This window comes from Sapajus apella, unplaced genomic scaffold (assembly GCF_009761245.1).
Source record: "Sapajus apella isolate SASKATOON/1434 unplaced genomic scaffold, GSC_monkey_1.0 scaffold10, whole genome shotgun sequence".
NCBI classification, from domain to species: Eukaryota; Metazoa; Chordata; class Mammalia; order Primates; family Cebidae; genus Sapajus; species Sapajus apella.
This window is the reverse complement of record NW_022436950.1, coordinates 24,083,656-24,098,804: the sequence shown is the minus strand read 5'-3', so window position 1 is coordinate 24,098,804 and position 15,149 is coordinate 24,083,656. Positions and strand designations below refer to the sequence as shown.

The window sequence follows — 15,149 nt, the reverse complement described above, 5'->3', positions numbered from 1 at the left end:
CATACAAGTTGCAAAACTTTTTAAAAGCCTCAGTTTCTTTATGTATTTGATGCGGATACTAGTAAGGCCTTCTGGCTGGGCACGGTGGGTCACGCCTGTAATCCCAGCACTTTGGGAGGTCAAGGTGGGCAGATCATTTGAGGTCAGGAGTTCAAGACCAGCCTGGCTAACATGGTGAAACCCCGTCTCTACTAAAAATACAAAAATTAGCTGGGCATGATGGCATACACCTGTAGTCCCAGTTGCTTGGGAGGCTGAGAGAGAAGAATCACTTGAACCCAGGAGGTGGAGGTTGCAGTGACCTGAGATGGTACCACTGCACTCGAGCCTGGGTGACATAGTGAGACTCTGCCTCAAAAATAATAATAATAATAATAAGACCTTTCTTCCTAAGGTCAAAACAAAGAGTAAATATGAGAATAATGCTTGTAAAAACTGAGCCAATAAGCCGGTGGCTAGTAATACTAGATTCTTGACAATTGCTATTCTTAAATGAATTCTACTGTAAATGTTATAAGCCTGCATTTTAACTTTGACCTAGATATATTTAGCTACATAAAAACTGCACTCAGAGTAGATTCCCCTCAGTTCTCCCCGCTTAGAATGCTTCCCCTGGTACAGGTATTTTAGAGATGGGTTACCACTTAGCACCCATGGAGCTTGTCTGAGTTTTGTTTTCAAGTTTAACATGCTTTGTGTTCACTATACATTCCCTTGCCAGCTGGGAATTTTCCTCTTTCTAAGCCATACACCTCTGAGTGAATGGTTTGCTGAGCTTCCTCACAGGCTGGGAGTGAGGGTGGAGAATTTGGAGGGGAGGTAAAGTTAGGAGAAGACTCACTGGTTGTCTGTTGGGCAGTCAGAGGCTTGCTCTCCCTCCCATGGTTCACTGCGAAGACTTTGAAGTAATAGGTGACCCCGGGGGGACAGCCCGGTGACTTCTGCAAAGGTGTTTCTGCTGATAGGCAGCCTCTGGCCATGCTCCCCAGGCAGGTTGACGGGGATCACATCCACGCGGTAGCCGGTCACCACACTCTCAGGGGGTGTCCACATGATGGTGACCTTCACGTCTGTCACTTCCACAAACTGCAGGTCCCTGGGAGAGGGCACTGTATCTAACAGACAAGAGTCAACAGATCATTCACATTTTCTGCTAAAGATTTTTTATTTTTAATTTTTATTGTTTTTAGAGACAGGGTTTCACCACATTGGTCAGGCTGGTCTCGAACTCCCAACCTCAGGTCTTGGCCTCCCAAAGTGCTGGGATTACAAGCATGAGCCACCACACCCAGCCTTGCTGAAGATTGTTTTTAAGAAGCCAGTTTCTTGGCTATGTTAGGCAGGTCATTGAGCCTCTCATTTGAGAGTTATGCTAAGGTTTGTCTCTTAATCAGATAATATTTTCATGGTCCAGTCATCGTGCTTAGATTATGACATTTGAAGCTTTTATCTAAAACAGCTAGGTAATAAATGAGTTACCAGCATATGAATTATCATATGGTAGTTGGGGGAGGGGGTTATAAAAGAGATGCTAAAAAAAAACCTTTGAAATAACTGCAGCAAATAATGTAATGGTTTTTGTCTTACTGAAGCATTTTATAATACTTAAGAATCAAAGATGAAATGAGCCCTAAGCTCCTGGGGAAAAATCTGTAGACCGATGTGATGGTGTTGGTTTTTAATCAGAAAGGCCAGTACCCAGCCTTGATAAATTACTTATGACATTTCAGCTAAATATCAGAAGTTAAGGGAAAAACTAATATGTAAGATTACTTGAATGTGGGAAATGTTGACAGAGACAAAACAACCCTCCCTCAGGAACAACCCTGTTAAGATACTATAAGAAGTATCTTCTTGAAAAAGTTACCTGGACGTGGGGTGCCAGTGGTTTCTTGTTGAATGACAACAGGAGTACTTTCTTGGTTTTCTTCCACAGCATAGATAGTGATGTTATATTGAACACCAGGCTGCAAGTCACTGAGGGTGACGGAGTTTGCAGTTTCAGGAAGGTTGAGTTCCGTGCTGCTACCTTCTACTGATGGCGAATAGACTATTCTGTACCCTGTAGATTCATGAGCAAAAGTAAAATGCACTGTTTTCTTAGAGACAGAGGCTTAGAAACACCATAAATCCTCCCTCTTCTAACAGCCCTTAGCCTCTTGCTTGATTAGTGAAGAGCCAGTGATTCTTTTTGACTCTTTTAATATTGCCACTTCTTATAATAATGACTATTCAGCAAGAAGATAAAATAAGAACAGTCATGCAAACCTTTTTAATAATAAATATCATCCTTGAAGACCTCAGATCCTTAATAAATGTCAATTAGAGATGCCATTAGGGGAAAATATTCATGTTAAGCTGATTTTTCCTCTTTGAGCTCCAGATGATGGAAGCAATTAATGAAGCAGCCTGAGCAGAGTTGTCTAGCATTGTGTGTGTCTTTTAGAAACTTCAGTGATGAGGCAGTTAAATCACTTAATGAGCTAAGAAGGCAGCTCAGCTTTCTCCTTCAGAATAAATCTTAGAGCAAGGTTTTCAGGAAAATTATACCTGTTCAATGCTGGGACACCTGCTTTAATAAGCCAGTGAGCTGACTTTACAGGCTGTGTGTGTGTTGTGGTATGTGTGTATGAGGGAGTTGGTAAATGGTTTAGTGGGGAAATGTGCCCTAGGAAATACCCCTCCACATACGCACATATACACATCTCTCCCATAAATTATACCAGAGATTTCAAGGGATACGCAGGTCCACAGTCAGAATCTACTGACATCGGCCTTCCCACTAATGCCATTAAGATTAACATAGCAGTCAAAGCAGGGGTTGGGGGTGCTCAGCTGACCTGTGATGGGAGCCTGCGGTCTGCTCCAGCGAACAACAATTGAGGTGTCATCAACTAGGTCCACGGTCGGGTCAGGAGGGGCATCGGGCGCTAAGAAAGAAAGAAAGGAAGTGGGGCTGACAGTCAGGAAGTGCTGCTACAGGCCTGTGTTTTACAGAAAAAGATTCTCTTAACATTGTGTAGCATCCATGTACCTGTTGTTTGCGAAGTAGACAGGATCAAACTCTGTTCCCCGTCCTCAGATATCTGATAGACATTTACAATGTATTTTCGGCCAGGAAGCAGATCAGGGATGTTCACGGAAGTGGCTGTGCTTGGAAGATCTTTGAAATGAAAAGGAGAGGTTACTAATCAGAGCAAACTAATCCCTCAAATGACTCTACAGATTATAAGAAGAATATTTTAAGAACTATATATTCACAGGAAAAAAAGACTAGAAGGTAATGTGCTAATAGACAATCAGTGATTATCATTATTTTTTTTTACACAAAGTCTTGCTGTGTTGTACAGGCTGGAGTGCAGTGGCATGATCTCGGCTCACCACATCCTCCACCTTTCAGGTTCAAGTAATTCTCCTGCCTCAGCGTCCCGAGTAGCCAGGATTACAGGCACACACCATCATACCTGGCTAATTTTTTTTGTATTTTTAGTAGAGACGGAGTTTCACCATGTTGGCCAGGTTGATCATCTCGAACCCCTGGCCTCAAGTGATCCGCCTGCCTCGGCTTCCCAAAGTGCTGGGATTACAGGAGTGAGCCACTATGCTCGGCCTAATCAGTGATTATTAACGTACTATGGGATGATCCCCCTCCTTGTCTTTCTCCTTTCTCTTCCTCCTCCTTCTTCCTTTCATTTTTCCAACCTTTTCTTTAAAGATGTATAATTCTTGTAATCTAATGCCAAATTTTAAAAAATAGCTCTCTGCAGTAATAAGTCAGGGTTGTGATTATTGGCAGAAGACAATGGGGTGAGAGTTTAGAGAGATTATTTTTCTTGATCTGGGCGCTGGTCTCAGGGTATGTTCACTTTATAAAAATTCACTGAACTCAGTGCTTACAATTGGCGCACACTTCAGTGTGCCAATATCGTTTTTTAAAGGTCCCTCACCATAAAAATTTGAAAAGTATGAGTGACGATATTGAAGAGGGAGACCCAGCCTTCTCAGATCAACTTCCCCTTTGACTATCATGCTGCATTTCAATAGAAGAAAAGGTTGACCGACTGGCACCTCCGGTTTTATCTTCCTATAGGTGACAGGCTAGGCCTTGGGGAAACTCTTCAAAAGGCACTATTTTTACTTAAAACAAGATCAAACCAGAAACCTTTTCACATGTGAGTCCTAAAACTGTAAACCGGAACCCTTTCATATGTGATTCCTGAAACTGTAAACCAAAACTTTTTCACATGTGAGTCCTAAAACCATGAACTTAAGATTCTTCCACGTGTAACATCTAAAGTATAAGCCTATATAAAGGCAGAACCTTCCTTTGTTAGAGGAGCTGGGTTTTTGACAAATTACTGTCTGGTCTCCCGGCCGAATAAACTCCTCCCTCCTTTATTCGGTGTTGGAGAGATCCGTTTCCCGCGGCTGCTCCTGCTACAATGCTGCGTTAATATTGTCAGCTGCAGTGCTGGTACTTACTTCCACTAAGAAAACAGCTTTTGCTGTAGGAATTTGTGTCTAGGTAGGCCATGATGCAGCTGGCATCAGGGACCAGGACATGTGAGAGTGGCTTGGGGAAAACCCGGTCACTTCCTAGAGCTAGTTCCTTCCTTCCTCGTGCCACAGGGTGATTTTTTCAGTCTCAGCTGTCAACCAGTTCCAAACCACAGATACCACCTACCTAGAGGCCCCCTCCCAGGGAAAGTTTTCCAGCAGTTGCCCCAAACCTGTCTTGAGCAACATGTTGAGCTTACCCAGGTACTGTGGCTCATCTCCTTCCTCACTCAGCTCATATTCCACCCGGAATCCCGACACGGTGTCAGAAGCTGAGACCCAGGAGACCACAAAGCTGCTGGCTGTGATTTCAGTCACAGATTCAGAAGTGGCAACAAGGGGAGAAAAGGGGGTCGTCTCTCCTGTCACGGTGTTGCCTAGAGAGTCACAGAAAGGGGAAAGTCAGTCTTTAGCCATCTAGAAAATTTACCGTCCTCGATACAAACATCATTCAAAAAAATGTTGGTGCCACTCTTGGTAGAATATGAATTGAGAAGAGCTCAGCTCTGGGAAACTTGGGCATAGGAGGCATGAGGGTAGCCAGGTACGTACTGGTCACAGGTGAGCTTGTGCTAGTGGTGGTGAAGTCAAAGCGAGTCACTTCTTGGTGGCCGTACTGCTGGATGCTGATGAGCTGGCCCTCGTATACCACACCAGGCTTCAGACCTTTGATGGTATAGGAGTTTAAGTGGCCTGGTATGGTAGCTTCCTTCCAACGGCCTGCAGAATTTTTCTGAAAATTTAAATAAACACACACACAAGTGTTTACAAGGACAAACATGTGAAGATGAAGTTCAGTAATCTTCAAAGAAGAATGGGGGAACTTAGGCAGCTCCATTCTAGAGGAAAATCACGGAAAATAATGGAAAACTGTATTCCCAACAGTTACATAGGTAGATATAATGCCAACTATTGTGAACATCAACAAACTACTGCAGGTTACCTACTGATAGCCATGCTCTGTTTTGTTACCTGCATTCTCCCATCTAGTCTCCATACCCTCTAATGGTGAGGCAGTGGCGTCATTGCTCCTGTTTTATGGATGGAGAAACAGAGTGATATGTGATATTGCCCAGGGTGATATAGTTGCAGACAATGGGCACCTTCACTTTTACCAAGTTAATTATCTTATATCAGTAACATAATATGATGAACCTAAGCTTTGCCTCTCCCATATATTTTTTATTCCTACAACAAACAGATATATTCTTCTCTGAAGTATGGAATTGCCAATGCCATATATTCTATCTTTTAACTCAGTGGGAAACAATTCAAGTTTCTTGCCCTGAAAAAACATTCAAAGGCAGAATGCTACTTTGTGACTCAGTTCCTGGGGCCATCACATACCAGGTTCAACAAGTCTGGTTTTCTGACTCACTCTTGGATATGAGCTAGCCCATCAGAAGTGGTTAGCCAATTTTGGACAAGACTGCAGAAAAAACGCAATTTTGGTTTATTTAGTCTTTTGCTTCCAGTTTATATTACACATCCTGTTCCACTTCATTAATATGCTATGGGTCACAAACTCAGTGCAGTAAAATGTGTGTGAAAGAAACACTCTTCAGACAAGATGAGACTTTCAAGTGTAAATATTCTAAACTAATATAAGTCAAAATATATTTTTTATGCCCAGTGATTTTTAAAAGTTACCCAGTCAACCAGTTCCTCAATAATTCAAATACTCAAATGTCCATTTATATTTTTGGAATAAGCAAGAGTGATCGTAGTACTCTTTGCAGTGAAGTTTTAACTCAAATACACTTCAGAAAAATTTTTAAATCAGTCATTGCAATTAGCTCAAATTTATTTAGAAATTATTTTTCAACATGAGCTTGTTGGGTTAGTTAGTAGGAGAAAACAACAGAAAATAAAGTCTCAGGTGGCATCCATTAAAAAAAACCCTGAATTTTTATAATGGTTAAAATCTCAAAAAATTCATCACTGCTGCTCTTTGAAGACTTTCCAATTCAAAGCACATTTTTCTTTTTTTTTTTTTAAGATGGGGTTTCACCATGTTGGTCAGGCTGGTCTTGAACTCCCGACTTCAGGTGATCCGCCTGCCTTGGCCTCCAAAGTGCTTGGATTACAGGCGTGAGCCACCACGCCTGGCCTCAACGTACATTTTATACGTACTTTTAAGTGTCTCCCACTGCAGTGGTCTCACATAATACTTCGGATATACTTAAGTTTAAAGAAAATAAAATTAGTGTTATAATAAAAAGATGAGAGACTAGGAGGTCTTGGATCACTGATGCTGCTGACTTAGATCACTGGATATCAAGTTCTACAAATGGCCAGATTATGGAGATTACAAAAGAGGGTGAAAGAAGAAAAAGGATGATTTTTTTTGGATGAGTTCATGTCCTTTACAGGGACATGGATGAAGCTGGAAACCATCATTTTCAGCAAAATGACACAAGAACAGAAAACCAAACATCACATGTTCTCACTCATAAGTGGGTGTTGAACAATGGGAACAGATGGCCACAGGAAGGGGAACATCACACACTGGGACTTGTCAGGGGTGGGGGTTAGGGGAGGGATAGCCGGAGTGGGGGAATTGCAGAGGGCTAACATTAGGAGAAATACCTAATGTAGATGACGAGGGGATGGATGCAGCAAACCACCATGGCACGTGTATGCTTATGTAACAATCCTGCACGTTCTGCACATGTACCCCAGAACTTAAAGTATAAAAAAAAAATGACTTTTTTTCATTCACCATTTGTTAAGCAGTGAGCCAGATACTAAACCATTCTAGACTCTAGGGAGAATACATTGAGCCAATGAGAAAGACATGATTCCCCTCTCTAAGAGAATCTGTTTTTATTCTTCTGATCTTGTCTCCAATAGACAACATGCTTACACCTCTGTTTTTTTAAATTTGTCCGCAATAGATCATATTTATAGACTCTAATATGAAAGTTGAGGATTTTTTATATATTTATTTATGTTGAGACAGAGTCTTGCTCTGTCTCCCAGGCTGAGTGTAGTGGTGCCATCTTGGCTCAGCACAACCTCTGCCTCTCAAGCTCAAGCGATCCTCCGGCCTCAGTCTCCCAAGTAGCTAGGACTACAGGTGCATGCCACCATGCCTCGCTAATTCATGTATTTTTTGTAGAGCCAGGGCATAAGCATGTTGCTCAAGCTAGTTTCGAACTCCTGGGCTCAAATAATCCACTGGCCTCAGTCTCCTAAAGTGCTCGGATTATAGGTGTGAGCCACTGTGCCCAGAACAAAGTTGAGGATTTAGCTCAGTAATATTATCCCCTTTCCTCCCAGAATCTTGGAGATTCCCAGTATCTGACATTTGTATTGTTATCTTTCTTCTTCTTGTCTTTATATTTATAATTTAAAATATTATACTAAGTATTCTTTTTTTTAAGCTTCATCAGCTTTTGGTACTATCTCTCTTGATTCTCCACTTTGAAAGATAAAGCTATTACCTCCTCTCTTCTCCACCTTCCATATTCACCATTTTTCAAGTAAATATTTACTTTTTATTTTGTCTGGAAGTTGCAATGAAGTTTCCATGACTCATCTATAGACTGATTGCCTCATGCATTAGGAGTATATTATTTTTAATGAGTCTAACAGCATGATTGTTAGGTGGATCGAAGTTTCCAGAATCCAGGTTCAATGAAATTTTTCCTCTCTTTGTTTTTGTACCTTAATATTGCCGAAATTTAGTTTGCTTCATATAGGAATTATTAACTTATTATACATTTGGGGTTTTTGTTGTTGTTGTTTTGATTTTTGTGCGAGACAGACTCTCACTCTGTTGCCCAGGCTAGAGTGTAATGACATGATCTTGGCTCACTGCAACCTCCGCCTTCTGGGTTCAAGCGATTCTCCTGCCTCAGCTCCCAAGTAGCTGGGATTACAGGCGTACACCCATGCCTGGCTAATTTTTGTATTTTTAGTAGAAAAAGGGGTTTTGCCGTGTTGGCCAGGCTGGTCTCGAACTCCAGACCTCAGGTGATCTGCCCACCTTGGCCTCCCAAAGTTCTGGGATTACAGGCGTAAGCCACTGAGCCTGGCCACATTTGGGTTTATTACACATTCCTCCACCTGATTCTCACGTTGTTATTTTAACTGCAATATTTAACCCCGTGATTAATTTTCTCCAAGCCTGCTTTTTCTATAAAGTCCCTCTTTTTTGTTGGAGACTGAAATCCCTGATTTCTCAACCCAATCCCCATCTTTCTGTTCCATCTGTATTGACTGCCCTCTAAGCCAGCAATGCAGTTCTTGTGTTGCAAAAGTTTTCCACCACTGTCAGGGGTCTGATTTGGAAGCACTGTTTGCTGGACCCCATAACTTCCTTCTTATTCCACTCTTGTTTCTCTGGAGTATATCCACAAATACCCTTAAAGAAAAGGATGTATAGAAAATAAACTGCCTACAATCTGTCTGAAAATGTTATTTTGCCCCCACATTTTGATTGACAACCTGGCTGAGTACAGAAGCCGTTAGAAGTTTCTTTTTATCCTTGGAACTCTAACACATCAAAGATGTGTCTAGACGTGGTTCTTTGCACAATTTTTCTGGGCACTCAGGTGGCCCTTTTAAATCTGAAAAGTTCTGTCCTTCCGCTTTAGAAATTTAGAAAAAGAATCATTTTAACAGCTTAAATTTTTCCTAAAGAGTTTAAATTTAACTGTCTGGGTTGGTCAAATTTTTTTTGTTTGTTTGCAATTGTAGAATTCAATAGCTGTGATTTAAAATGGACATTTTTTTTTCTTCTGTGTTTAAAACAGTGTTTCTCAAATTATGAGTTATGAACTTTGGGGTTAAATAGGGCAGGCTTGAGAGAGTAAGAGAAACTAAAGCTAAATAGACCGATATTGTCCTTATTTGGTTTCTTTAATTTCTAGTCAATTCTCATTAGCAGATCACAGGGCTATACCTTAAATAACCAATTGCTATTCTTCATCTAAACCTCCCTCCCATCATCTCTTTTCCTTCTATCTAAATAAATTCAGTGGGTCAAAAGTAAAGTTCTGAAAATGATCACTTAAAAAGTGAATCAAAAAAGAAATATATTGTCCATTTTTTTTTCAAATTATAAAAATGATGCCAGTAATTTTCCTTTGATGAGGTTGTAAGACATTTAAAAACCTGAGATTCTCTTCTCACATTAGGCAAGTACAATTTTAAGCATTATCATTTCTAAGTCCTTGCAAAAAAGATTTCTCTAACATAAAGAGATAAATTCTTCCAAATATCAACCCCTTCCCCCGAAGAAAAAACAAAACAAAACCCAAAACGAAAACCAAAAATCCTTCAATCTACATGTCAATTTAATTGACCACATATTGTTTGGTCACTAAGCAAATATAATAAATGCTAATAAATAGATAACAGACTTGTTGGCTCAAAAGCTGGGGGAATAAAAAAGAAACCATCAGAATCGGATAAGGTCAGGAGATTCAGTATCCAAGGTTTCTGGGTGGGATACTCACGGGTTTCCATCTGAGGATGTACTTGGAAATGTGAGATGGTTGTGGTGCATTCCACTGGATGGGGTGAGAGTTGGGCTGACTCGGAGTCTCAGTGATAACTACTTGGACAGGACCACTTGAGCCTGAAAATGAAAACGTTTAACATTTAATTATCTTGGATGTTCACTCACTTTAGCTTAAAACTTTGTGTATGTGGATGGTCATCATTACAAACAGCTTTGCTTATCTGTAAATGTGAGTATAATAAAATTATCTGGGATTAGTCTTTTAAATATTTACATTGAAAATCAAGGCAGCAAATCCACTTTTCGCTGATAATTATTATCTTTCACATGAGAAATGCAAATTATAGTTGTTTATAGCAAATAAAATACATTGGTAAAACAAAATCTTTGCTTGCTTTTATTTTCTCCATTATCAAAGAATTATGAGAATTGTGAAATGAGCCTACAAAAATAATATAATACAGAACATAAACTTCATTTACTGATTGTATTGAGCCTCTTTTAAAGCAAATTCTAACTTTTGAAGGTTTTCATCAAGAATGAATCTACTACCTAAGAAGGAAGCAACATTTCAAAGGCCATACGAGATGATGTAAAACAAACACATTTCTAAATCAGGGTAAAATCTTAGGCAAATAGGCAAAGGTAATAATTAAAGACCTAGTTTTATTTCTCACCAGTCTAAGCAAGCTATCAGTTTGGAAAAAACATCTAGTTTTATTTTTATTCAAGAAATGTACTCTCAAATCACACCATTGATCCATCAAATTATTAAGTGATTAAATTGTTTTTTCCCGAAATCAGTTGTCAGTGGAAATGACTTTATGAAGTATATACTAAATTCAGTATTTCTATATATTGATGTATATCACTGTTATCAACAAATTTTAAAGTATGGTTTTGGTTCTTTTGTTTAAAAAAAAGGAAAATAAGGGAAATAGCATCAATTTCTACATAGTGTTAACTCCATTTAAGATAATAATGAAATAGCTAGAAAATTTATGCTTGCAGAACAGAAAACTGTCTTTTCTTAAAACACTATCTTTATGATGTCAGTCAATGTTTAAATTACTCAAAATAAAAATTGTCTTATAATAACGTTTTCAAGAATTTCTACCTGACACTGTCAAACAGAGCAAAATTTTGCATGTTTAATAAAGCACTTCACCAGATTATTAACAGATTTAAGTTCCCTGAAGCTTCTAGGTAAAAAAATACATTGATTTTCAAATTTTATTATCTAAGCTGTTAAATTCTCTTTGAAAACAAAGCTTCCTGTAGCAGAAAAATATATATAACTTGGATATTCATATAGATACAGAAATCCTAGAACAATATACTCACTTCCACACCAGTAACAGTTCAAAGGTGGCTGAAGATTAGCAAATACTTTGAATCTTAATTTCATTTAATGCACACATTTCCAAGCCACATGAATACCAAAATTCAGGCATAAAAATTATCAGTTTGTCATTTTAAAGTTGTATGTATTTTACAAAACACACAGGATGTTTGTTTTGATCAATTGGCAGAAGTCAATTCCACGCCCCTCTTTGAATTACCCCTTTTGTTTATGAAGAACTGTACAAATGAAAACACATTTTTAAAGACAACTACTTAAGGAAAATTTTGGAGATGTGACTATTTACTTCCATGTAAATCAGGAAAGCTAGGAATATCATGTCCTTAAATTATTTATAATAATTGGCATAAGGTTATTTAAATATTGAATATATAAATATTTAAAGAAATCCTAGTACAATTTCCTCCATAAAGAGACACCTGATAGACATTTTATTTAGTTTTGTCAATCATGATTTTGAGGGGGGATAATCTTATGATGGTTAAACCCCTATTAAGTTTTAGAAAGACAACATAATTGGCCTTTACTATTCATCTCTAAGCCTAATCATATTTCTATATCCACAAGGACACAAGAAGGAGGATAAAAACAGGCAGGGAGAGGAAAGTAGAAGGGTCCTGCAATGGTTTTTACCCCAGCCAAACTGGAGCAAAACTACAGAGGCCCCTTTTGCCTTCATATGACTTCAAGCACCGGTCTGAAACTCTACGTTTTAAAATTTAGCCTTGTGTCATAGACCACCTTTAAAGGCCATGGGCTGAACAGCAATGAAATTTACCATGTTTTTGTTCAGGAACTAAAGAGGCTGAGGCAGTTATTTCTTAGGTTAATTAAATTCCTGTTAATCACTATATTCCAGCTTATACTTTGTATAATTACTCTAGCTTATACTATGTACGCTTTGAAGACCAAAAAGTTAAAAATTATGCCATCATTTATGGTATTTAGATTTAAATGTTTGACAATCCTTTTGCTACTTGTAGTTGGTATAACTTTTTAAATATTTAATTGGCATATACTAGCTGTTGCCATTGTGAAATCTTTACTCCCTCTCTTATCCAATATAAATAAACAAGAAAATAATTGAGATAATACCAGGAAAAAATGTCTACACTTTTAAAATTAGTTTAAAATAAAGTCAAAATGAGTAATTTCCAATAGTGGTGACCTTGCAGAAGTTAAACATTTATAATTTTTTGACTCAGTCCTTTTTTTCCTCTATTTAATTTGGGGAGATCTGTGATTTTCTAGTTGCTTATTGACAAAGCAAATGCCTCTTATCTTGTGTTAGTTTGAGCAACTCTCCCAAGTTCTCTGTAGGAGGAACAAACATAGCAGGGCTCAGAGACAATCTACTGGTAATTCATTGTTCCTTTATTCACACCACACTCTTAAAGCCCTCGATGCCAGGCACGAACCACTGAGCAAACCAGACATACAGATAAGCACCAAAGAGCATATCCGAGGTCAAATGCCAATCTCTTCCCTCCTAAATCTCCTCTATGCTCAACGGGCTTTTGCTGTTCTCCTTTTTAAAGACTAGGAGTAAGGTCAACATGTAAAACTCCAATACTGAAGGGTTTATTCTTTTCCAGATTTTGTCTCTTACATGTTCGCCTAATTGCTTCCAGCAAGCAGCTATGTGGACAATCTTATTTTAAGAGAGACAAAGATCTTTCTCAATCATTTTCAGCAAATTACCACACCAATAACAATCATAAACATAGAAGCTGCAGAGCATTGCTTTAGAAGTTTCTACCATTTAAGCATCATTTGCATCATGTAAACAAACAAACCAAATATATACTTACAGTACTTCCTCAATCAGATTTAAATATATATTAAGTTACAAAAAATTAAGTGATTCTTACACCCACATCCAGAAATACAATTTAGGAGGTTGGCCAATTTGTACTATAAGCCTTCAAAAGCAAAGTCACCTTCCTCAGCACTGACAGTGTCTGAGGGTTGGGAAAAGCAGAATCTTCCAAGTTCCTAGAAAGGTGCATCTGGGTGTTTCGTATTTAGGATGGAACTTTAAAGGTAATCAGTTACAATCTCCTCATCATATTACAGATGAGGAATGGAGGAGTGAGGTTTGGCTAACACTACCTTTGGCCAAATTGTTCCCATAGCTTGTTCTCTATCACAGAGAATCTCTTATCACATAGTTAATTTAATCTTCATTTCTGTTGCATGCAGATTCTGACACCCTGAAACTCTCTCTTTTTGTTTCTGAATGTAGGCCATATTTGAAGTATAACATTAGTGAAGAATTTTGGAGACTTTGCGCTTCAGCACTTGCTCAAATAACTGATGCCTTTTAATTAGCCTTTCATGTTTTACTAACACATTTTATTATAATCACTCAGTGAATATTTAAATGTAATTTTCCCCCCAAATGAATTAATTACACCTAAAGGTAGGTATGATGTCTTTGTGACCTGGAAAAATCCAGCAATAAACATTTCAGAGTGTTTGAACTGTGTGGGCAGAAAGTTGACCAAGTTACTCAACTTTTGGCCCAACATACGGTGTTCCTTGTTGCAATTGATCAAATAAATGAAAAGTTTGACACAAAGGGAGCTTAAACAACAGGTTGAATGAACATGTACCCTATGTTGCATTTCATGCCATCTCTCTACACAGGTTTTCTGTTAAGAATCATAATATAAAACCCCAGTATACTCCCAGCATAACTTACTTGGTGGTTTTTATTTCCATGTATGGATATAAGATGAAATTAGCCAGACTGTCTTAAGATAATGGAATATTTTACAGTGTTAAGAAGTAAAATTATAGACAGGAGCATTTTCATAGCCTTTTCTACCTTTTACTTGATAGAGGAAGAGAGAAAAATTATTTTAATCAACAGTTCAATTGGTTATTAATAATGGGAGAAAAGGGTGAGAAAGAGGGAGACCCCAACTTAGGAATGAGAACATTAACAATCACTACCCTGTTGTTACAACCATTGGCAGTTCTCAGCTTATAGTAAGAGAGCTACTTACTTGCATAAGTCTGTAAAGGTTGGCAATGCCACTCCCCAATGCCACGGCCATAGCAATAGCACTGGTATCTGACACCATGCACATACTTCTCCCATGAATCTCCAATTTGATAAAATGTCCCAGTCTCTGAATCCTGGCATTGGTCTAAAATACATGCAAGGAGAAGATGAACAGCCTTGAAGACTTACAGCTGTGAATTTAATTTCAGAGTGCTAGAGCATACATTTAGTTTGAATAGAAATTTGCAACTGTCCTTACAAATATATGCAGTTAAAAAAATATTTTGTTCCCATTCTTTACCTTACAGGACAATTTGTAGTTTAAAAAGAGTACCTATTAGGAGGAATATTTAGTTTTCTAAAGGGTAATATTTCTAAATAAACATGTAAAGATTTAGATTTCAGCATATATTGATAATCTACATATTAATTTTAAATATTAGCTATTTTTACCCATATTAATGTAACTGGCTTAACATTTGAATCGCAAGGAAAAAATCTGCAATAATTTCATTTTCTTCTGCAAATTTTAAGGAAAATAATTTGACGTTTAAATGAATGAACTAGACTTTAACTGTGAGTATTTGCTGAGCAACTTCTAAGAAAACCTCTTAGGCTTCTCTCTCAGCTCGGGCAATCTCATATCAAACAACTGATACTATCAGTTTATTTTCTTAGTGAGCAACTGGTCTCTTTTGGTAAAGAAATAGTAATGGATTATCTTAAACTTTGTAGTTCTGGTAACACAG

At 38.2% G+C, this 15,149-nt stretch overlaps 1 protein-coding gene across 1 annotated transcript in view; it reads right to left on the bottom strand.

Annotated features, from left to right (window-relative positions):
- Positions 1 to 15,149, bottom strand: part of FN1 (fibronectin 1) — a 76,129-nt gene that overhangs the window by 45,503 nt on the left and 15,477 nt on the right. The window contains 9 exon segments of the mRNA XM_032278306.1: positions 842 to 923; positions 925 to 1,115; positions 1,868 to 2,062; positions 2,841 to 2,930; positions 3,035 to 3,163; positions 4,758 to 4,934; positions 5,110 to 5,290; positions 10,023 to 10,144; positions 14,402 to 14,545. Coding sequence (XP_032134197.1) covers positions 842 to 923; positions 925 to 1,115; positions 1,868 to 2,062; positions 2,841 to 2,930; positions 3,035 to 3,163; positions 4,758 to 4,934; positions 5,110 to 5,290; positions 10,023 to 10,144; positions 14,402 to 14,545 — 1,311 coding nt within the window.